The following is a 23,980-nucleotide window of genomic DNA, read 5'->3' as shown; positions in this document are numbered from 1 at the left end:
TCGAGCCCTGCATTGGGCTCCCTGCTCCGCGGGAAGCCTGCTTCTCCCTCTCCCACTCCCCCTGCTTGTATTCCCTCTCTTGCTGTCTCTCTCTCTCTCTCTGTCAAATAAATAAATAAAATCTTAAAAAAAAAAAAGTCAGATGATCAACTGACTGAGCCACCCCAGTGCCCTCTTAACTCCTTTTTAACATAGACACATAAGCCATTACTATACCTTAAAAGTTTTAGTAATTAGTATCAGCTAATATCCTGATCGTATTCTCTTACTATTTCATAAATTACTTTTATGGTTCATTTCTTGGAATTAGGATCCAAACAAGGTCCACACATTGCAACATTGCATGATGTAGCTATGTCCCAGAAGTGTCTTATATTCTAAAGTGGTTTCCCTTTCCACGTTATTCCCCTATTTTACAGGTTATTTGACCCATATATTTCCTATATTTTTGAAAAACTTTATTCATTTATTGAGAGAGGGTGCGAGCGCAGGTGGAGGGGCAGAGGGAGAGGGAGAGAGAATCTTAAGCAGACTCCATGCCCAGCATGGAACCGGATGCGACCACCCTGTGATCATAACCTGAGCTGAAGTGAAGAGTCCGATGGAAACCGACTGAGCCACCCAGGCGCCCCTAATTCCTGTATTTTGGATATAGTAGGTTTCATTCCTACGATGTTTATTTATTGTCATGTTCCTACTACCCTCCATATTTCCTATCAACTGGTATTTGCATCTTGAGACTTGATCTGGTTCAATTTTTGGCAATGAGTGAAGCTTTGTACTTCCTATGCATCTCACAAGAAGATGACGATGTGATGTTACGATGGATTAGTGAGATCAGGTATTGTCAGCGGATCTATCCCTTATAATGGCTTTTTTTTTTTAAACAAGGTGACTCTAGATCATTACCATCACCCCTGAAAATTCCCTAGTTTCTCTTCCCAGTCAATTCTTACCCCAAAGTCAATCACTTTCTGAAATTTTTTTTCACCATTGATTAGTTCTTCCTGTTCTAGAACCGTGTATAAATGGCATCATATAGATGCCACTCTGTATCTGGGTTCTTTCATTTATTCAGTTTTTTTTTTTAAAGATTTTATTTATTTATTTGACAGAGAGAGAGATAGCGAGAGCAGGAACACAAGCAGGGCGAGTGGGAGAGGGAGAAGCAGGCTTCCCGCCAAGCAGGGAGCCGGATGCGGGGCTCAACCCCAGGACCCTGGGATCACGACCTGAGCCGAAGGCAGACGCTTAACGACTGAGCCACCCAGGCGCCCCTATTCAGTTATTTTTATTTTATGAATATGCCACAGTTTATTTTGTCCATTTCCCCACAAAGGATATGGAGTCAAAACTCCTGAATCCAAAGGTCACAGCTGGCGGGACTTAGCTTCCACTGGATCCTAACGTGTTCCCCTTCTTCCTCCCGCCGTGTCCCATCTCTCCGCGTCTTGCCTCCTGCAGCTGGGAAGCCAGAGAGCTCCCAGTTGGCAGCTAAATTTGTGGAGTAGATTTGACTGACAGCCAAGATCCCCAGGGATCAGTGCCCTCCGGGCCCGGAGTGGCTTTCGCCCATTTTACGAAGTTCTGAAATCGAGCAAAAGTGCCCAACCCTCGCTTGAGCGAGCGAGGAGAATTGGGTGTACCCTTAAAGATTAGTGATGATGGGAACACTTCCCTCTGGCCAGGTAGGAGACTGGAACGCTGACCCTTTGCCTCCCGCTTTCAGATGTCCCTTCCCGCGCGCCGTCCCCGTCCCGGAAGGCTAAGCGCTGGTCGGGCGCACGGGACTTCCGGGAGGTCTAGGAAGTCGCTTCTCTCTCTGGCAGGAGGCGGGGTTTTCCCCTCACGCCGCGAAATCTGTGGGTGTAGGTAGACCGGGATCCTGGTTACAGGCGGAGTGGACCGGGGAGGGGCGGGTCGGTCCCGCGGCTGCTGATCTGGACGAGGGTCCTCCGAGGCTGCGGCTGTCTGAGCGAGAGGTGGCCATTCATTCGCGCGCAGGAGCGAGGGCCCCTTCGGGGGCTCTTTGGAACCGTGCCCAGGCCTGAAGGAGCGCGGTCCTGCGCTGACCCCGGGCTGCTGCCGACCTTCTCTGAGCGGAGGGCGTCGCCCTTCTTCCACCCCGCTGCTCCGGTGCCCGCTGCCATGGCTTTTCCCCATCGGCCGGACGCCCCAGAGCTGCCTGACTTCTCCATGCTCAAGAGGCTGGCCCGGGACCAGCTCATCTATCTGCTGGAGCAGGTCAGTGCCCGCCACGCCTGGGGCCTTCTGGGCATCAACAGTTTAGCGCTCACTGGACGCATAGTTCTTCCTTGCGGAGTCCCCTTGATCGTGTTCCAGGCCCTTGGTATTGTCCTTGGAGCTTCTGGGGCAGGTCCAAAATGAAGCATTTAGAATGGAAAACCAGAGGGCAGTTAGGAGCTGCTTGGGACCTGGCAGAGAAGTCACTTCTTTTTGGTACAGGCAAGGGGAGACACCAGTCGTTGCCCGCATCGCTGGGGGATGGAAGGATGGTTAAGACATCATTGTCCTTAAGGATCGACTCCAGTAGGAGCCTCTGAAATACAGATTACCACACACGGGGTAGTGTGTGGTAAATGGGTGATAGCTAGGGTGCCGGAAGCATTCAGAATAAGCGGTCATTTCTAGCTGGAGTGATCTAAGAATTTTAAGGAGCTGGATTGTGAAGAATAAGCATATTTTCCTTGGAGATGGGGGAGCATGTTCCAGGCAGATGGACTGGTTGGTAGAAGCAAAGCTGAGGAACCAGGGAAGGAGAAGGCCCGTACAGGGAAGAGAGCAATCAGAAGTTACGCAGTGGGCATTAGGCAGCCACTGAAGATTTTCTCTCCCCACTTAAGGGGTGAAGCAATACTCGAAGATGATTCTAGGGGCGCTGGGTGGCTCAGTCAGTTAAGTGGCTGCCTTCGGCTCAGGTCATGATCCTGGGGTCCTGGGATCGAGCCCCTAGTCGGGCTCCCTGCTCATTGGGGAGCCTGCTTCTCCCTCTCCCTCTGCCTCTCCCCCCAGCTTGTACACACTCTCTCTCTCTCAAATAAATATAAAATCTTTAAAAAAAATGAAGATGATTCTTATAGCCATGTGTGGAGTGGGGTGAATGGGGAACAAGAATGCTGGTTAGGAGACCACAGATCAGGTGAAATTCGTGACAGTGGGAAAGAAAGGCAGGGATGGATTTTGAAGTCATGGTGAAAGAAGACTCAAAGATTTACTGATTGTAAAGGATGACAGAGAAGCTAAGCTGAGTTTGAGATTTTTATCTTATGTTAATAGGAAAACAATGCTGTTGCTGTAGTTGTAATGTGTTATATGTATATTTTCTTATTTAATGTCCACGTTCCCTACTAGATTAGAAGGTCCTTGAGGACAGGGAACATGTCTGTTTTGTTCAGCGCTGTGCACCCAGGGAGTACCTAGTGTAGAGTCAAGCACATAGCATGTGTTTAATAAATATTTTTTAGGGGCGCCTGGGTGGCTCGGTTAAGCGACTGCCTTCGGCTCAGGTCATGATCCTGGAGTCCCGGGATCGAGTCCCACATCGGGCTCCCTGCTCGGCAGGGAGTCTGCTTCTCCCTCTGACCCTCCTCCCTCTCATGCTCTCTGTCTCTCATTCTCTCTCTCGCAAATAAATAAAATCTTAAAAAATAAAAATAAAAAAAAATAAATAAATATTTTTTAAATGAACATTGAATTGAAATGGAAAAAAAAATTAGAGGAAGGGGCTGATTAGTTTCGGTTTGGAAAGGGTGAAGTGAAGATGCTAGGAGGAACATCCAGCAGACAGAAACATAGAGCTGCAGTCGGGATGAAGATGGGTACTTGGAAGAACCTCGGAGAACCTCAGGGGATCTGGGACCATATTTTATATCTCATTTATATGCCCCGTAGTGGTAGCACAGTGATTGGCACATAAAAGACGCTCAAACGTGTGAGGAATTGAAAAGAGATGCTAGTTAAGGCTGCTTATAGGTGAGAAGCACATGAAAGAGAGTAAATGAGACCAAGGACGGGCACTTGTACATGGAGCTCGGGAGGGGCTGCCCACAAGGGTGACTTACCATGGCAGGTGCAGGTTTCTGTGCAATAATTTGCTCTTCAAACTGACTTCTTCTGACTTAATTCTTGTTTTGTTTTGTTTTTTAAAGATTTTATTTATTTGACAGAGAGAGAGCGAGAGCAGGAACACAAGCAGGGGGGAGTGGGAAAGGGAGAAGCAGGCTTCCCACCAAGCAGGGAGCCTGATGTGGGGCTCGATCCCAGGACCCCGGGATCACAACCCGAGCCGAAGGCAGACCCTTAACCGACTGAGCCACCCAGGTGCCCCTGACTTGTTGACTGGCACTGCTGTTCAGGCTCGAGCCCTCAGAATCATCTTTGACTCTCCTTCCCTCCTCATATTTAACTGAACCAGTTGCTGAGTCCCAAGGATATTTCCTCACACCCGACTTTAGAGATTATACAATAACATTTACACATGACAGAGAAGGTAGAAGATGAGGGAAAGTATAAAGAGAAAAAAATCACATTCAACTAACAGATACAAGCGCTGTTAACACTGTTAATTTCTTTCAATTATTTAAAAAATTCTCTTACACATTCCATGTATCCTTAACGTATTTTTGTTCATAGCACCACCAGCTTAAATCAGGTCCTCATTTATTGCTACACGCTTGGGCTGCTTGGATTGTTGCTTTAACCACATACGTGGACTCCCTGCCTCAGTTTCCAATGCCTCCAATCCATTGCACTCACAGTGCTTGCCCAATTATCTAACTAAAATTGCCAGCTGAGTGGATTCTTCAAGGCTCGAAAGCTTTCTGTTCCCTTGTTCATAGAGGATCAACTCCAAACTCCCTAACCTGACATTGGGGTCCTTCATGCTCCAGTTCCAGTCAACTTTTTCAATCCTATTTCCCACCATTGCCCTACATCAAGATTTCCCAGCCACTGACATTTGGGGCCGGTTAATTCTTTGCTGTGGGACTGTCCCAAGCATCGCAGGATGTTTAGCAGCATCTCTAACCTCTACCCAGTAGATGGCAGTCAAACCCCTTGCCCCAAGTCAAATAACCAAAAATGTCTCCGACACTGCCAGATGTCCCCATGGGGCAAAATCATCCCTGCTGGAGAACGACTGCCCTACACTTACCTTATGCAAACCAAATTGCTTGTTCTGTCCTTACCATTCAGCCTGTTCTCTTGCCCCGGCCTTTGCTGGATTGCCATCTTCTATCACTGCCAACACCCCACCCATTTGTCGAGGCCTAGTGGAGAGCAAACTTCTTTTTTTTTTTTTTAACTTATTTGAGAGAGAGAGAGCATGAGAGAGCACAAGCAGGAGGAGCAGACTCCCCATTGAGCAGGGAGCCCGATGCGGGGCTTGATCCCAGGACCCTGGGATCATGACCTGAGCCGAAGGCAGCCGCTTAACTCACTGAGCCACCCAGGCGCCCCTGGAGAGTAAACTTCTGATGACTTCCCTCTCTCTGCCACTCAGTGGGACCCCTCCTTCCCCTGGACACATGAGACAGCAGCATCAGAAGGGATGCAGGAATCAGATGGCAGGGATTTGGATGGGAGAGTGGGTGGGTGGCTTTGGACTGTTCTGGGCTAAGTTGTCTGCATTGAACGTGGGTTATTTTTGTAATTAGAAGAAAAACGCTACTTAAAAAGAGATGGCAGTTAGTTGAGGGGTTGACAGATGCAAAGTGGGGCTTTGTTTGGTTTGGATTAGTTCAGCAGGTGATCGGGGTTATTGGGAGGCAGAGTGGAGAACAGAGCCATGATGCAGAACAAGGTCATGGGCAAGCATTGAGTGGTTGAGTGACGAGGACTTAACCTTCAAGAAGGTGAAATAGTTCTCCACTGGTACAGAAAATGAGAAGACAAACTAGGTGAATATATAAAGAAACGTCTGCTGTGGATACAGATAAATAAGATGCTGGGTTAGATGATAGCACTAGGGCACTTCCAACTCAGTCTGTGCTTTTATTAAGTGGATGGCTGGACGAGCTCAGCTGAGGGAGCATATGTGACCTAGGAGTGACCCAATGTACTGTGTCCTTCAGCTTCCAGGGAAAAAGGACTTGTTCATTGAGGCAGATCTCATGAGCCCTTTGGATCGGATTGCCAATGTCTCCATCCTGAAGGTACCTGCCCCTTTTCCCAGTGGACTTGGGCTCCTCTTTGCTCACGAAGCAGTTTTTCTCTTAATGAACAGTACAAATTACTAATGAGTGACTGCCCTTTTAGGGAAATTGCAGGGTAGCTGAATTGGGTGGACAAAGGGGGATGATTGTGTTGTTTGGATTGGTTTTGAATTGTTTGGTTTTGTTCTGTTGACAGTTTGAGGAAAGTTCAGCGGGATGGTTGTCAGGGGCAGTTTGATTCCCAGAAGAAGCACAAAGAGGATCCCTTACAGAAGTCCTCTTTGTGTCCTGCTTTGGGTTTCCAAGAACTTATGTGCATTGTCCTGTTGGGTTCTCTCTTTAGCAACATGAAGTCGACAAACTGTACAAAGTGGAGAACAAGCCAGCCCTCAGCTCCAATGAACAGTGAGTATCTGGGAGAGTCCATCTGGGCTCCAGGCTGGAGGAAGTCCCCGCAGCTCTGCCTCCCGTCTGTCCTTGGCTGGGATCTGGCGCCATGTTTGTGATGTGGGTCACCTCTCTGCACTTCCGCAAGTTCACGCCTAGGTTATGCTTGCCCTCTTACTTGGTCTCCCTTCCGCACTTTCTCCCTCCCCTGTCCTCTTCTCTCTCTAATCCAGTCCACCATCTCTAGCCAGGTCGATTAATCTTTCAAAAATATTTTCATTATGCTCTTCTCGGGAACCTTCAAGCCTTCCCTTACTTGCTGACTAAAGTCCAGATTGCTCATCACAGATTCCAAGGCTGCCTCCAGTGAGGCTCACCTTGCCTTTCCAGCCTGCTCTGTCACGTGTCCCCTCAAGCCTCTGCTTGACACACACTTTCTTTTTCTTTTTCTTTTTTTTACTTTTTATTTCTTTAAGTAATCTCTGCACCCGATGTGGAGCTCCAACTCCTGACCCCGAGATCAAGAGTCACGTGCTCCACTGACCGAGCCTGCTGGGCACCCTGACTCGCACTTTCTCATGCTGCCCAACTATGCGCCCATGCCTTTGCCCTCCGGCCACTCTACCTGCCTCCTGCAGAAAACACCCAGCCTTCCGAGCCCAGCCCCACCTCCTCCATGAAGCCCTCTGTCGCCATTCCGGTCCGGGCTGCTTTTCTCCTCCTCTGGATTTCCATGGTGTTTAGTGTTTGTCCTGGTCACTTGGCACATTGTCACAGACAGCCTGTGTCTGGCCTCCGTTTTTATCTTTTATATTTTTCGATCTTAAGTAATGTTCATGCCTCCTTAGAGGAAAAAATTCTCCTGGATACATGGAGAGTACCTCCAGGAACCCCCGTTTGAAAAACACAGTTTTGTATACTTTCTTGTATTGTTTTTAACACCTGATTATCAATATACTCCATACGTGTGTATCTGACTTTGCCCAGTGGATTGTAAATTATGTGAGAGCAGGAGCTCCTGGGGCCGCCATGGGCCAGTAAGGACCCGCAGTGCCCGGGTACCTGTGGCGTCGAAGGGAGTCTTCTGTGCGCGGGATGTGGTCGGCCGAGAGAGCGGGCATCACTGTGGCTAGGATGAGAGCTAAAGGCCTGGCGAGAAGAGCAAATGTTGGAAGAGTTGACCTTGTTTCCGTTTCTTCTAAGCTGCTCTCACCAACTTCAGGATTTTTCTTCACTGAGGTTTTTGTTTTGTTTTGTTTTGTTTTTACTTTCCCTCTCACAGACTGTGCTTCTTGGTCCGACCCCGCATCAAGAACATGCGATATGTTGCCAGTGAGTATGGTGTGGCGCCACGCATAACTAAGACCTGGGAAAGAGTGGCCGAGATGAAGGGCCGAGGCCATAAGGACCTTTTAATGAGAAAAGATGGTTCGAATGGGCCGCACCACTCGGAGAGGATGTCTGCTTCCTTGCATCCAGTCTAACAGATGGCCCATGGCTTTCTGGGTTGCTTTCCTTCTGTCTGTAGGTCTTGTCAATGCTGACAAATTGGCTGGCCGAACTCGAAAATACAAAGTGATCTTCAGCCCTCAGAAGGTGAGTCTGGGTCCTGGTGGGAGTAGGAGAAGGTAGATCAGGATGGAAGGCTGGGAAGGGGCAGGGGGCCAATAGCTATGTCTCCCCCAAAGCAAGTTATGTGTGACTGAATAAAATGCCTGTCACTGTCTTGTCATTACCGTGGCCCCGGTTGTTTAGCAGAGGCCCTGTTGTCAGACTGCCCCAGTTATAGACTGTGGAGTTGTGAGAGGTGGCCTCTGTGTAGACTTCTGAAGCATAACCTACTGTGTGTCCCTTCTAACTCAGATTTCTGTATGGTAATATGCACTGTGTTCTGGGGCTTCAGTGATTTTGTCCCTTTATCCCTTTAACAATAAATACGGTAAGTCATTACTCCTCCATGCTCATCCAAGGCATGTGGGCGGCTGCCCCCAGGTTGTAGAACCATACCACTGTACTTTGGAAAGGCCCTTTCTTACACAAGAAAGGAGCCGAGAGACCATTTTACTCCCCCCCAGCTTTGAGCCTCTGAGGGAAGTAAAGCCCAGGGTCACACAGTGAGGTAGCCTCGCCAGGCTAGGTCTCTTCCATCTATTTTCGCTCGATAGTTGTAGTGTTCGGTGATCACAGCATGTCCGTTCCCGGATTCCATCAGGCTCTGCTCTCACCCCTATGTCAGCAAGGTGCGAGGTCTTACGTACATGGCCTGCCCGAGGCCTAGGAAGCTGTACCAAGGAGTGCACACCGCATGGAGCGGTTGAAAGGATAGGGATTTATTCTTTCTCAATCTTTCCCAAAAAACTCTGGAGAAAGTAGAAGCAGTAGCTCAGTCTGAGACTCTGAAGCCAGACTGGGTGTGAATCCTTGCTTTAGCACTTGTTCCCTGTGTGATCTTGGATAGGTTACTTAACTGCTCTCTTGGTGTCTGTTTTCTCATCTATAAAATGGAGTTGACAGTAGTACTTACCTTTTATTTTTTTTAAACAAAACAGGGCTGAACATTTTTTTTAATTTTTAATTTTTTGTTTTAATTCCAGTATAGTTAACCTACCGTGTTATATTAGTTTCAGGTGCATGATGTAGGGATTCAACAGTTCTGTGCATTACTCAGTGCTCATCACGATAAGTGCAGTCTTGATCCCCTTCACCCATTCCTCCCATCCCCTCACTCACCTCCCCTCTGGTGACCATCAGTTTGTTCTCTCTAGTGAAGAATCTGATTTTTGGTTTGCCTCTTTTTTTCTTTGTACGTTTGTTTTGTTTCTTAAATTTCACATATGAGTGAGATCATATGATATTTGTCTTTCTCTGACTTAGTTCACTTAGCATAATACTCACTAGCTCCATCCATGTTGTTGCAAATGGCAAGTACTTACCCCTTTTAACTTAAATGACTCCGCTTTTATTAGGAAATCTAGTGAAATTACAGGCTTATATTGTTTTCTCATCACATGAAAGGAATAAGAAGAAAGAGCTAATGAGCTTCCTTTGAAGATCATTTGAAGATTCATAGAAAATCTTATGGCTATTTTTCCTGTTGAGAAATACAAGTATATCAAGTATAACACCATTACCAGGGCAAGAAATTATTAAGATAACCGGTTGGACTTACAGGTTACTTTTAAATGTTATTAACGAGCTGTGGCAATAAATTCTAGCTTTTGGAGTCTTATAAAACCCGTTTTTTCAAATTATATTTCCAAGGAGAGATTTGTTTAAACAGGGAATAGAACAAGTTGGTAACAGTTTCAGATAATCCTACAAGCCTCCATGTTATACAGAAAAACAAAATTGATACTTCGATGAATTTTCTCCATCTCACATCATATCTAACTAGATTCTTTGACCTAATTTTATATTGCAGGACAGTCTCTCCCTCAGTAGCTGTAGGGAAGAGGGAATCTCTCTTTCTGAGACTCCTTTTGTTAATTATGAAGATTGGCAGTTTTCGATCTGGGCTCTGGAATTCCATTAGTTAGCACTAAAAGTGGGCCTCCAGTTTCAGTTTCACTGACGGACCTGACTGAGGGACGGGGCACCCAGCTGGCTCAGTCTGCAGAGCATGTGACTCTTGATCTCAGGGTTATGAGTGTGAGCCCCACATTGGGCGTAGAGCCTACTTAAAAAAAAAGAAATGGGTTAGGGATGAATAGGATTCTTCTGTGTTAAGTAAAATAAGGAATATGTAGCATGAATCTTCCACATCTCGTGGAATCATCATGAGGACAACGAGAGGTAATCCTTATAAAACACTAAGGACCGGGCGCCTGGGTGGCTCAGCTGGTTAAGTGACTGCCTTTGGCTCAGGTCACGATCCTAGAGTCCTGGGATTGAGTCCCGCATCGGGCTCCCTGCTCAGTGGGGAGTCTGCTTCTCCCTCTGACCCAACCCCCTCTCATGTGCTCTCTCTCTCTCTCATTCTCTCTCTCTCTCAAACAAACAAACAAACAAACAAATAAATAAATAAATAAAATCTTTAAAAAAAACACTAAGGATGATGCCTAGCACATGTGAAATATTTAATGCACATCAACTCTTACCATCATCGTCATTATCAGACGGGAGTGCTCCTCCTTCCTTCCTCATTGCCTCCAAGTATTTCGCCTTCTTCCCATTTGTCTCAAAGGAGGAAGTGACCCTGGCCTCGTCCCCTCCCCGATCCGCCGGTTCATCTGTGTTCCTGGGCCCATGCCCGCGTTCCTTTTCTACTATCTTACTTTGTCGGGTAGATTCTTTCTCTTTTGTCTTCAACCATGTCTATTCCCCTTTTTTTTTTTTTTTTTTTTTACAGATTTTCTTTATTTATTTGAGAGAGTGAGCAGGAGAGAGAGAGAGAGCACACAAGCAGGGGGGAGGGGTAGAGAGAGAAGCAGACTCCGTGTGGAGCGGGGAGCCCGACGTGGGACTCGATCCCAGGACCCCGAGATCATGACCTGAGCCGAAGGCAGACGCTCAACCGATTGAGCCACCCGGGCGCCCCATGTCTACCCCTTCTTAGTAATTCTCCCTGCTTCATGTCTTCTCCTGTCAGGGGCTCTCCCTTCTGTTGTGTGGAGACTTGTGTCAACAGTTCTTTCCGCCACTGCTCCAGTGTCCTCACCCCTGCCTTTGTCTTTAATTCGAGTCCCCCGCCAGGGCTCTGTTGTCAACTCGGCGATGCCTGGTTTCCACTTGACCTACTTAATGTCCTTGCGTTTGACACAGTTGCCCATTCCTCCTGAGACTCACCTTTGCTGCCTTTAGAGGTGCCGAGTCCCCCTTTCCCGCCTCCATGTCATCTTTCCGTCTTCTCCTCCAGGCGTTGTCCTGTGCGCCCTTTTAATTGCGGTGTCCCCTACAATCCTGTCCTTAGCGGTCATGTCCCTCTGTGTTCTTTTCTCTTGGACAAACCACCCACTTTAAATGTCCTGTGCCGGGGACCCCAGGCTGGATCTCCAGACCTCTCTCAGTGACTCCAGGCATCCCCTGGACATGTCCTACCCCGCCCCCCCCCCCCACCGCTCCTTCCCTGCTGCCTGCCTCGCTTCCCCTGTTTCTGAGGTACGCTTGTGCCCTCCCTCCCATGTCTGTCTGCGGGGTGCACCCTTTGCGGATGCTTTGCTGATCCTTTGTGGAGCTTTCCAGTCTCGCAGGGAGAAAAGAGCATTGGACTTAATACCTAAATAAAGCAGATAAAGGGAAACAAAGTGCTGGGCTAGATGGTCCCAGTGGTCCTTCCTGTTGTCCTAAAGAGTCCACGCTCTCTTGTCGTTGTCACTGGGTTCAGTAGGTATTGTCCTAAGCAGTGACTGCGGAGGAACTCCAGAGAGATGCAAAGAACAGAGAAGAAGGTGGTCAGCAACCACTCCCTCTTCTTGTCTTTCAGTTTCATGCGTGTGAGATGGTGCTGGAGGAAGAGGGAGTCTATGGAGGTGAGAGGAAGTGGCAGTGAGTGGGGAGGGGAAAATATGCGGAAGAAGGGAAGGAAATAATGCTGGGAGCCTCCTCTCTGCCTGTTGGCCTGGGGGGAGGGGAGGTTCCTGACCACGAGGAGCGGGACAGTGCCTTAAAGGGAAGGCTGAAGGGGGTGCCAGGTGCTGCCATTCCGCCCTTTCCGAGACTCCCACAAGGAAAAAGTGTGCCTTCCCTCCCTCCATTCTGCATGCAGCGCTGACCTGAGCACCGTGCTCCCTGCTGGAGATCCCGCCCTGGTGCCAGAATCTTCGGAGGCCTTCTGCAGTTGGCCCTTTCCTGGCCCCTCAGCCTCACCATGTGCAGCTCCCTCCTTCTCACTTTCCACCTGCCAGCCATGGGCACTTCCCACTTGCTTTTCCTGTGGCCTAGAATATTCTCTACCCTCAGCCTTTTTTTTTCATACCCAAATCTTACTCAAATTCTAAGCGTCAGTGTCACTTCTTTAGGGAAGTCTGTCCTATGCTCCTGTACTTATCCTATGCCCCACGTAGTTGAGGTTCGATCCCTGCAATATTTGTGCTCCCAGACCGCTGTTCTTCTCTGCAGCACAACTGTAATGAGATGTGTCTGGTGTGTTTCTCACTGGATTGGGATTCTCTCGCAGAAAATGGGGAGCATGTCCGTTCCATTCCCGCACCCCCAGTACCCGGCCTAGTGCCCGCACAGACGTGGCTTTCTGTCAGTGTTTGTCGACCAGCGAATGAGTGTTTCCTCGGCACTTCCAGTTGGCACTCGAATGAAAACACGCCCCTCTCACATTGTATGACAGGCTGTGGTGTGCATGTCTCTTCTTGTTATCCGAGCACGAACTCCTTTAAGGCACAGACTGTCACTCATCTTTGAGTGTCCCGTGCTTAGTGTAGGGCTGGGCATGTGGCAGGCGCTCAGATATTTCTGCGTCGCCGTGGTGGACCTTCTCTCTCAATATGGAGCCCTGTGCCTTCTGCGGGGAGGCTGATGCTCTCTGTACCCGCAGATGTGAGCTGTGACGAATGGGCCTTTTCTTTGCTGCCTCTTGATGTGGATCTGTTGAGCATGGAGCTCCCAGAATTTTTCAGGGACTACTTCCTGGTAAGTGCAGGGTCCTTGGGTCTTGGCATCGACAGGTGGGGACACACACGGGGTCCTGTGGGCTAGAAACGTGGACGTAACCTTCCCGTAATTCCTATAATTTATTATGAGGAAGAGCGTTTTGCAGACTGAATGGCTGATGTCCACAGGACTTCCTTTGGGGCCAGAATGAGAGCGGTCGGGCAGTCCCCACACATACCCGGCCTTCCTGCGCCCGGGCTGCTAGGGCTAGCCCCTTTCCCGATTGGTCTCTTGGGCTGCGCCATACCTCTGTGGCCCATACGGTTCCTGCAGGAAGGAGATCAGCGCTGGATCAGCACTGTGGCGCAGGCCTTGCATCTTCTCGGCACCCTCTACGGGCCCTTTCCTAACTGCTATGGAATTGGCAGGTGCACCAAGGTGGGCACGAGCAGGTCTGCGGTCCTGATGGCCCCTATTGTACCCGTTCTCTGCCCACCATGGAGTGCCCAGGGGCATCTGTGATAAGAGCTATATTCTTTAGCTTGCTTTTATTGTTCTAGAAGAGTTCCTCAGAGAGGAGGAGGACTTGTGTGACTGACAGAAGAGCAAGAGCCAGGGCCTCTGGATAGCACTCCTGAGTCTTTTCTTCGGGGGCAGAGATAGTCCTTCATCAGCAGGGGGAAGGCTGGGAGGGGTGGGCACAGACGGGAGTGCAGTGGGTAGTGGTGTTAATAATTAGCTCCCCTCTTGGGGTCAAGGAGAGGTATCGCATGGAAAAGAGTTGGCTTCAGTAGGTGTGGGCTGCAGCAGGGACCTGGACACGAGACTGAGAATATCTTGGTTCCTGGCAGATGTCATATGAATTGTGGAGAAAACTGGAGGAGGAGGAAGATGGCGAAACCAAGGGCCGAAGGCCAGAGATTGGACATATCTTCCTCCTGGACAGAGGTAAATGATGCTCAGCACTCCTGTCATCTCTGGACCCTCGAAGACATGGGGATCCGGCCAACGTGGCGGCCCAGTTAGGATCCTCAGGTCGGGGCTGTGAATGGCGGCGTTGATCGGGAGCCCGGCACTTGGGCCCCGTGGAGGCACGTGAGCTGACGCCGCGCCCACTGGGTAGCCGCGTAGGTCAGGGAGGACCCTCACGGCCGGGGATCTCGGTTTCAGACGTGGACTTCGTGACGGCCCTTTGCTCCCAGGTGGTTTACGAGGGCCTGGTGGATGACACCTTCCGCATTAAGTGTGGTAAGTGGCGTCTTGGCGAGATGGACGGGTTCCTCAGCTCCCGGGGCCTCTCGCAGGGGGCGGGGCTTGTGGGAGAGCCTCAGACTCTGAACAGGCTGCTGGCTTCCAGATAGTTTGGGGACTTTGAGTGGCAGTTCAGGAAAGGGGAGGAGAGGGAAGGCCTCCCTGGAGGTCCTCAGAACTACTCCCTCTGCTCTCAAAGGGAGTGTCGACTTTGGCCCAGAAGTCACATCCTCTGACAGGAGCTTAAAGGTTCTACTCAATGCTGAGGACAAGGTGAGGGTACGGGTGCTGGTGGTGGATGGCCCGGGGGCCACTATTGGCCCGAGGCTGTGGGCCTGGCTCTGGGAGGGGAGGCTGAGCCTGTGGGAGACGGATCCCCCTCCAGGAGTGAGCGTACCCCGGAGCACAATATCTGGGTGTTTAACATACACTTGTGATACCAGCTCAGCTTTCTGTGTGCTTCTGCTAGAACAGCTGGGCACCGCTCTTGTGCTCCTGTCCCACTACTGAGGGAGGAGGGACTAGTTAGGGTTCTCTCTGGTCACTTGTTGCTGCTTGTTGCCCTTGCAGGTGTTTAATGAGATTCGTAACGAGCACTTCTCCAACGTCTTCGGCTTTTTGAGCCAGAAGGCCCGGAACTTGCAAGCTCAGTATGACGTGAGGCTCCAAGCCCGGGCTCCTCTGTTTTGTTTCCCCTCTGTTGGCTTCCCTTTGGCTCCCTTCTGATATGACGACAGCCCCCCCGTCTTTTCTCTTGGAATCGGGGGGACCTGAGGGAGGGTGGTGGCTGCGCATGTCTGAGGGCAGGGAGCGGTTGACCTCATGGGGACTTCCCCCAGCGCCGGAGAGGCATGGACATCAAGCAGATGAAGAACTTCGTGTCCCAGGAGCTCAAAGGACTGAAACAGGAGCACCGCCTGCTGAGTGTCCGTAGGTTTCAGCTTGAGGGGAGGGCAAGGGGATGCTACACAGGAGATCTGCCCCGGGGGGGGTCTTTGTTCACCAGCAAATAATGATCTTGTTTTGTCTGAAATGGGAAGAAGTACTTCTGCATTTTGCCTTAAGAACTTTTTATTCTTGGGGCACCTGGGTGGCTCAGTCGGTTGAGCCTCTGCCTTCAGCTCAGGTCCTGATCCCAGGGTCCTGGGATCGAGTCCCGTGTGGGGTTCCCTGCTCAGCGGGGAGTCTGCTTCTCCCTCTCCCTCTCTCTCTGCCCCTCCCCCAACTTGTGTTCACTCTCTCTCTCTCTTTCAAATAAGTGAATAAAATCTTAAAAAAAAAAAGTTTTTATTCTTCTGGACAATAAAGGCATATCCTACTAGAACCAGGAACATGTCAGCTTGCTTTTTGTCCTGTCTGCAGATATCGGGGCCTGTGAATCCATCATGAAGAAGAAGACCAAGCAGGACTTCCAGGAGCTCATCAAGACTGAGCATGGTAGCCGTGGGGGCCGTGCTTGGCTCCTTCCTGTGCTTCCCTTGCTCCCAGCACCGTCCCACCCAGCAAAGATGCTCTCTGGCTCCTTCCAGCTGATGCTCGCTGGGTGGAATGCTGGTTCCTGCTAGAAGTCCTGGGGGTCCCTTAACCCCCCACCCCCAAGCATGGAGAAAGATGGGGAGACAGACACCTGTGAGCATAGATGGCAAGAGCTAAGCTGCTCCCCCCCGTAACGGGCTCTCCTCTTGCTTCCTCACAGCGCTGCTGGAGGGCTTCAACATCCGGGAGAGCACCAGCTACATCGAGGAACACATAGACCGGCAGGTGAGCAGGTGGCCGGGGTTGTTGGGAGCCATGTGTCGCGGCGGGCTCGGCCTCCAGCAGAAGGAAGAGGAAAGAACGTGTGTCCTGGACCTTGAATTCTCTAGGACTCTCTTCCCATGCAGGTGTCGCCAATAGAAAGCCTCCGCCTCATGTGCCTTTTGTCCATCACGGAGAACGGTGAGCCCCTGGAACCAGACACCAGACTGAAAAACTGTACCTTAGGCATAGAAGAAAGCATTTTGAATGACAGAATATCCTAGCCGACAGAACATTTCCCAGTAATTTCATGGATTCTTTCCCCTGGAAGCTAAAGCAGTCTTTGTTCCGCGTGAGACATCCCGAGGGCCTGGGGTCATTTAGTGTCCCAACCCTGAGCAGGACCACACTCAGCCCCCCCCTTCCCCCCCGTGGAACAAGCTCTGTCACATCTTAGGACCACAAGGGCATAGCGCAGAGTGGCATTTCTCTCTCTATTCCATCTGGCCGCCTATCTTCCACGAGCTTTCATAATAAAGAGTCCAGGAAAAGGGGACAGCCAAACGATTTCATAAACATTCCCAAAAGCTCAGATTCTGCGACCTCCTGTGGTAGAACTTTTAACTTGGTTATGCAACCCTTTCATCTGTTTTTTTTAAAATTTTAATTGGAAGTAGAGGTGACACACGATGGGACATTAGTTGCAGGTGTACGGACAGGGATGGGACAAGTGTGTGCGTTGTCCCGGGCTCCCCGCGAGTGCGCCGAGCACAGTACCATCGGCCCTGCTCCCTGTACCCGTTCGTCCCCATGACTTGCTCACCCCGTGACTTGCACACGCATTCTTTGTACCTCACTGGAGGAAAGCGCCTCAGACCGCACTTTTCGACCTCCTCTGAACACTTGTCCTGTTCCTCGGTAGCCTGTAAAGCAGTACTCGGGCACCGGCCCCAAGCCAGGAAGGAACGTGCCCAAGTCCCTTTGCCTCCCTCCTACCGCCTCCCTCCACCTTCCCTGCCGATAAGCAAGCTGAAATTTAGGAGTCAGTTTAGAATCAGCTGGCTGGATGCAAGGTTAACATTTACTGATTCCTTCCTCCTGATAAAGGTTGTTTGGGGAGCAAGAGGGTGGGTGGGTTGGTTGGTATGGCTGTCGATTTCAGGACACCTCAGCTGGTGTTCGCATGAACCTGTCTTATCTTCCTGACCCTCAGGTTTGATTCCCAAGGATTACCGATCTCTGAAAACACAGTATCTGCAGGTAAGTCCGTGACAATGAACTCTGGAGGGAACTGGGTGGAGGGAGGTCATTGGCACTTCTGAAAGAGGCAGAAGAAATGGCCTCTTTCCTGTGTGCATCCCCATTTTGCTCCCAATCTGGCCTCCCTCTTAGAGCATCTCGGGACAGTCAGCCTCTCAGCACGCAGAGACCCTCCCCCTGCCCGTCTCCCCTATTCCCTGCTCTCTTGGCGGGCGGCTGGTGCTGGGAGCGCTGGGGCCATTGAGCTGTCGGACCAGGTGGTGAGTCCTCACCCCTGGGGCTCTCCCTCACTTTAGCATCTTGTGAGGGGTTGATACGGCCTTCCTTCCAGGTCTTTCTCTAGTCTTACCTCATCTCTGAAGCCCTCCCCAGCACCCTCCCATCAATGGCTTTCTCTCTTCTCTCATAATTTCATGCTTTTCTTTTTTTTCCTCCTTCGTTTGGTGTTTGGTTATTTCTTTAGGGCACAGAATGCATAGCCCTTCTGTCCCTCACCTCCATATCACCTGACAGTGTTAGACCTTGGTGTGGCGGATGCTCAGTAAATGACTGAATTGCATTTTCTTCAGAGCTACGGCCCTGAGCACTTGCTGACCTTCTCCAATCTGCGGCGAGCGGGGCTCCTCACGGAGCAGGCCCCGGGGGACACCCTCACAGCTGTGGAGAGTAAAGTGAGCAAGCTGGTGACAGACAAGGCTGCAGGTGAGCAGGGAGCGCAGGGAACCCCTTCCCTGGCCAGAGTCCTCTCTCCTCGCAGCAGCCAGAGCTCCCTGGGAGGGAGGGAACGAGCTGGGGAAGGAGGGTGTGATCCTTCACTCTTCCTGGCATTACTACTGCGTCTGCTAGCAGGGGCACGTTCCCTTTATTGAACACTTACCATGTGCTGAGACCTGTAGATACCAGTTTCTCACTTAATCCTCACAAACGTAAGCTTCTAACCTCCATTTTCTAGAGAAGGAAACAGGCTGAGTGAGGTTAAGTGACTTGTTTAAGGTCCCTCCGTGAGTAAGTCAGATTTGAGCCCAGGTCGGTTGACTCTGAGGCCCACACACTTCACCAGTGAGCTCGGATCACTCTGTAGATGGCACTGAGTGGACGGCCGGTACCCTGTAGGAAGACTGGTGGGGCGAAGGGTGGCAAGTGTCTTGATCAGTTCCAGGGAATCTTAGGGGAACGGCTTTGAGGAGGGCCTCAAGCCGGGAGCGGTCCTGCTACTTGCAAGGTCCTGCTATTTGTCATTTCCTGAGTGGTATCACCTGGGGTTAGGGTCACGAATCCGTCGATCTTCGATGAGATCCAGCACAGATTTCCTTCCCAGGAAAGATTACTGATGCCTTCAGTTCTCTGGCCAAGAGGAGCAATTTCCGTGCCATCAGCAAGAAGCTGAATTTGGTACGTAGATTCAGGATGGATGGGGAAGCCATGGGTCCAGTCCTTTGCAGAGTACTTTGAATCCCCAACATCTCTTTGCTGTTTTGTTTTTATAAAGATCCTTTCATTTGGTAGCATCATAGCATGAGCTTAATTTAATAATGAGACAAGACACAAAAGATGCATTCACTTAATAAACCTGTAACAAGCACCCACCAAGGCCAGAGGATAGGCTGAGTGCCGCATCAGTGACAGACATGTCCCCTGTCACCAGGGGATCGGCAGCAGGGCATCTTTAATTTCCAGCCCTTCATAGGGAGCACAGGGGAACTCGTTCAGGAGAATCAGTGGGTACTGAACAAAAGTTTCAATCTTTGGTTATGGTTTTTTGTTTTTTGGTTTTTTTTTTAGGGCTTTTGCCGGTTTTCCCTTTAGCTGAAATAAGACCTGTTTGGGGGGATGTACTTTTCTCTGACCGGGTAAAAGGCTGGGGAGGTGAGTTGTCACGTGCCTCACGTAGTCCCCTTTGCCCTTTAGATCCCACGTGTGGATGGCGAGTATGATCTGAAAGTGCCACGGGACATGGCGTATGTCTTCAGTGGCGCTTACGTGCCCCTGAGCTGCCGACTCATCGAGCAGGTGAGAATAAGTGACCCGCTGCCATTCCTGTTTCACTCTCTGCTTTCTCTTGGTCCCTGGCCTATTCCAACTTTCAGCCACCCCCGTAACTAACAAGAGACGTGACAGTCTGGCTGCTGCGACCTCCCCTTCCTCAGCCGGATAGGGTCTCAGACTTGAACCCCGGGCCTCCCAGGTGCTGGAACGACGAAGCTGGCAGGGTCTGGACGAAGTGGTGCGGCTACTCAACTGCAGTGAGTTGGCCTTCACAGGTGCGCGGCTGGCCCTGCGGTCAGGGTGGGGCGGGAGGGGGGCTGGGGGCGCCACGGGAGATCGGAGTCTGGCCTGATCTCCGCAGACATGACCAAGGAGGACAAGGCTTCCAGCGAGTCGTTGCGCCTCATCCTGGTGGTGTTCTTGGGCGGTTGCACGTTCTCGGAGATCTCAGCCCTCCGGTTCCTGGGCAGAGAGAAAGGTAAGAGAGAACAGAAAGAGGGACCTGGGGGACACAGGGCGGTGCTCAGAAGGCTTCCCGGCGGGCCTCTGGGCACCCCTTGCTGTAGTCCAGCTGCGGGTTCCAGTGCAGGGAGCCCAGTTCCACCACGCGCAGCAAGTCGTCATGCCCAGGAGGGTGGCACTGACACGTCTGTGTCTGTAACCTGCTGCTCTGGTCCAGTCAGGGCTATGGAACTGGAGGGCTGGCCGGGGCTCGTCGTGGGGGCCTCTGGTCTGCTCTTAGTCATGTGTGCTGGTGCTTTTGACTCCATAGGGTGCAGGTTCATTTTTCTAACAACGGCGGTCACGAACAGCGCTCGCCTCATGGAAGCCATGAGTGAGGTAAAAGCCTGACGTTCTCTCTGCTGGTGTTGACGTCTTCCCTGAACACGTTTCCCTACGGGATGCAGGAATTTGGTCCCAGCTGCTAACCAAGTGTCTACCAACTACCCTACTAAGAGCCGGGGAGCTCAGAACTGACTCGGGATTTAGAGAAATTATCTGAGGAGAGCGCTCACTTCCGACCCCAGGATATGTCTCCGTTTTGTGTATGAAGTACAGCTTGTGCTGAAAAGATAACGAGGAGGAAGAGATACCGTTTACTAAGTCCTGTTTGAGTATCATTGTAAATAAAGCCTCTACTCTCCAATGTCATGTTTAGTTCTCAACACGCACTTCTGTCTTCTTAGCGAAGCACAGGGGGGCTTCATGGGTTCTGTGGTCTGGACTCTGCAGTAGCTCTGGGCCTGGTCTGCTTCTCTCCTGAAACTTGCCCTATACCAGAGTTTCCTCAACTGTAAAATGAGGGGGATCGATCAGATAGATGATCAGTAAGCACCCTTCCAGTTCTAAAATTGTGCGGTTCATTATACTTTATAAGTAAACCTTTGCCCAATGTGGGGCTCAAACTCATGACCCTGACGTCAAGGGTCATACACTCTACCAACTGAGGCAGCCAGGTAGAGCTTATATTTTAGAAAAGATGAGTTTGTTACTGTTTTAACTTCAGGAGGCACTTCAGTATTAAGCATTTGTCTCTTATTGTCCCATTAGAGCAGGCTCAGCCATCAGCAAACAGTGCTCCTAAAAAGGTCACCAGTGCCCCCCCGCAACTGCTGATTTTAGTGGCCTTTCTCTCCCTTGACCTTTTAAAAATTGTGAACTGTAACCACATCCATCAGTCTCTTTTTGGTCCTCCTCTAACTTGACCTCCCTGATAACCACTTTTCCTTTCTTCTGTTCAGCTTCCGTGACACTCTTTTGTTGTCCTCCTGTGGTCTCCTGGGTTGTGCTTCTGTCTCCTTGGATTACTTGTCTCTGCCTATGCCCTCTCTGTCCAGATGTCAAGCTTTCATCTTCCAGATGTCAAGCTTTCATCTTCCTGCTGAGCTTCACACTAGTATTTCCAACTTGGTCGTTCCACAGGCCCTTCAAACTCAGCGTGTCTAAAAAACTCTCAAACTGAGCCTCTTGTCCTCACTTTGAATCCCCCAATCTGCTCCTCTTCTTGTATTCCTGTAATTGACATCATCATCTACCCAAGTTTTGTTCATGAAAGAAATTCTAACCTTGACCTCGGATGTTTTATTTTCAGTGTGTTGCCTTTTTTTTTTTTTAAAAGATTTATTTATTTGAGAATGAGAGAGAGAGAGCATGAGAGCGGGGAGGGTCAGAGGGAGAAGCTGACGGAGGGTCAGAGGGAGAAGCTGAGCAGGGAGCCCGATGCGGGACTTGATCCTGGGACTCCAGGATCATGACCTGAGCTGAAGGCAGTTGCTTAACCGACTGAGCCACCCAGAGCTTCTTAACCGACTGATGCGCCCTCAGATGTTTTCTTTTATCCCCCACATTCAGCTGGTCCCACTACCCATTATTTCTAAATGCTTCTGGCTCATCCTGTCCTCACCATCCCCATGTCAGAGATCCTTAATATTTTTTGCCTGGGCTTTTGCAAGACTGTCCCTCCCAGTCGCTCGGCTTCCTATCTGCCACTTACTAAAAGAAAGATCCAAATCTGTGTTGTTGGATCATCAAAACTATTCTTTCCATAGAGGAGTGCTGTGTCAGTGCATATTCCAAGGAAAATGCTTACTTCAGGTATCCAGCTAGAATTTTTACTATTTTTATGTCAAGCTATTGTGTAAGATCAAAGACACTGCTGAGAGGGCTGTTAGTCTGTATAAAGAATATGTGGCAGTCAGACGACCCTGTGACCAAGGAAATAGACCGTGGCAGCGCACTTGCATTCTAGAACAATGCTGTCCAATCCTGTAACAGGGTCCTGCTCAAACACACAGCACAGTGTTTTACATGCTGAGTACATGCTCTGAGTGGATATCTTCCAATGGTTCTATGACTTCGTTGGCTTCAGAACTACAGTGCGAAGACATGATAGCAAAATTATCTTATCTCTGGGTACTTAGGATGCTGGCCCTGGGAACGTGCTTGAAGATTGCAAGTTTTTGAAGCTTTCTGAATAACTTTCAAGTTAATCAACAAAGTGCAAGTAAATTTAAAAAGTGGTGTCTACGGCTCACTCCATCAGCCATCGGAATGTTTGGTGTGCTGCTGACGAGTTAAAGGATGTTGAAAGCTCCAGTTAGGGGGTGCCTGGGTGGCCCAGTCATTAAGCGTCTGCCTTCGGCTCAGGTCATGATCCCAGAGTCCTGGGATCGAGCCCCACATTGGGCTCCCTGCTCGGCGGGAAGCCTGCTTCTCCCTCTCCCACTCCGCCTGCTTGTGTTCCCTCTCTCGCTGTTTCTCTCTCTGTCAAATAAATAAAGAAAATATGTTTAAAAAAAAAAAGTTTAAAAGAAAAAAAAAAGCTCCACTTAAGTCCTTCCGAAAGAGAGAAACATGGTCCTGCAGGTGAAGCAAACAAGCATCCTTTACTTTTCCTTCATGGAAAAGGCAAATGAAAAGGAGTCACAGAAGTCATAGATGGCCAATACACTGAGGGGAAAATGTGCGATTTCAGCTATAATCCAGCAAGTGCAAATCAAACAAGGGAATGACACTTTCTGCCTGTGAAACTAGCAGAGATTTGAAAGGACAGTAATACTCAGAGCTCTTGAGGGTGAGAGGCTTCCATAGTGGCAAGGGCAAATTAATTCAATCCTTCTGGAAGGAGAGTGTTCAGTAGCTACTCTTCTAGGAATCAAATGTAAGAAAATAATGCAAGATGCAATTTATGTCTGAAGACATTTATTTGTAAAAATTACAGTCTAAATATCCATTGATGGGGCGCCTGGATGGCTCAGTCGGTTAAGAGTCTGCTTTCGGCTCAGGACATGATCCCAAGGTCCTGGGATCGAGTTCCGCATCAGGCTGCTTGCTCAGCCTCTGCCCCTGGCTTGTGCTCTCTCTCACTCACTCTCTTTCTCTCAAAATAAATAAAATCTTTTTTTTTTTTTTTTTTTTAAAGATTTTCTTTATTTATTTGACACAGAGAGAGAGCACAAGTAGGCAGACAGGCAGGCAGGCTGAGGGAGAGGGAGAAGCAGGCTCCCGATGATGCGGGTGCTCGATTCCAGGCCGCTGGGATCATGACCTGAGCCGAAAGCAGACCCTTAACTGACTGAGCCACCCAGGCGCCCCAAAATAAATAAAATCTTAAAAAAAAAAATACACACGGATAGCAAAACAATTGAATTACGAAGTACCTCCAGCCACAACATCATGCAACTGAATCACTGGAAAACAAAGCTATATATAAGCATTTAGGGATGTAGCATACATTCAGCGAAAATAGGATACAAAAGTGCTTTGATGTCGATTTTGAGTTTTAAAGTTTTCGTATAACTATATAAACCCCTGTAATTTGAAAGAACCATGCCCAGGTGCTCTCCATTTGTGTGCCAATCATGTGACCTGGGTAAGTCCCTCAAGCCGTTCAGAGCCGGTTCTCTCCTGCGTAAAATGGCGATAATACCAAACGGGGCTGTCCTGGAGATTAAATGGGATCGCTGGCTAGAAAGGTGCCGGGCCCGTGAGCAGGGACGCAGCGTTCCTTCCCTCGCCCTCGAGGGCACGACTTCCCGCACGTGGGCAAGGCTGCCACCAGAGATCAGCTCCAGGCTCGCCATCTGCCTGCGCGGGGGAAACGAGTTAAAGCGTCAGGCTTCCCTGCTGAGCGCGCTCCCGCC

General features: G+C 49.9%; 1 protein-coding gene across 2 annotated transcripts; it reads left to right on the top strand.

Moving 5' to 3' along the window:
* Window positions 1-1,815: 1,815 nt before the first annotated feature.
* On the top strand, window positions 1,816-20,489 carry VPS33B (VPS33B late endosome and lysosome associated). 2 transcript variants are annotated; one of them, XM_032392077.1, is made up of 23 exons: window positions 1,816-2,244; window positions 6,093-6,173; window positions 6,517-6,578; window positions 7,843-7,892; window positions 8,089-8,156; window positions 11,983-12,028; window positions 13,048-13,142; window positions 13,437-13,541; window positions 13,955-14,051; window positions 14,274-14,351; window positions 14,554-14,627; window positions 14,925-15,011; window positions 15,194-15,284; window positions 15,717-15,791; window positions 16,051-16,115; window positions 16,238-16,292; window positions 17,305-17,351; window positions 17,921-18,053; window positions 18,670-18,743; window positions 19,260-19,361; window positions 19,537-19,612; window positions 19,699-19,815; window positions 20,110-20,489. In XM_032392077.1, the coding sequence occupies exons 1-23, from the start codon at window positions 2,149-2,151 to the stop codon at window positions 20,187-20,189; spliced, it is 1,854 nt and encodes a 617-aa protein (XP_032247968.1). In that variant the 5' UTR covers window positions 1,816-2,148; the 3' UTR covers window positions 20,190-20,489. The 2 variants fall into 2 exon arrangements, with proteins under 2 accessions (XP_032247968.1, XP_032247966.1); XM_032392075.1 differs by having other exon boundaries at window positions 16,220-16,292.
* Window positions 20,490-23,980: the final 3,491 nt, after the last annotated feature.

The sequence above is a fragment of the Phoca vitulina genome, unplaced genomic scaffold (assembly GCF_004348235.1).
Source record: "Phoca vitulina isolate PV1807 unplaced genomic scaffold, GSC_HSeal_1.0 scaffold65, whole genome shotgun sequence".
Taxonomy (NCBI): domain Eukaryota; kingdom Metazoa; phylum Chordata; class Mammalia; order Carnivora; family Phocidae; genus Phoca; species Phoca vitulina.
This window is presented reverse-complemented; position numbering and strand designations above follow the sequence as displayed.

Excerpts from the sequence above, each read along its gene's own strand:
- VPS33B (XM_032392075.1), top strand. The coding sequence starts at position 2,149 with ATGGCTTTTCCCCATCGGCCGGACGCCCCAGAGCTGCCTGACTTCTCC. Across the intron at positions 12,029-13,047 it reads GGAAGAGGGAGTCTATGGAG|ATGTGAGCTGTGACGAATGG; the intron begins GTGAGAGGAAGT and ends CTGTACCCGCAG. Across the intron at positions 15,792-16,050 it reads GCTCATCAAGACTGAGCATG|CGCTGCTGGAGGGCTTCAAC; the intron begins GTAGCCGTGGGG and ends GCTTCCTCACAG.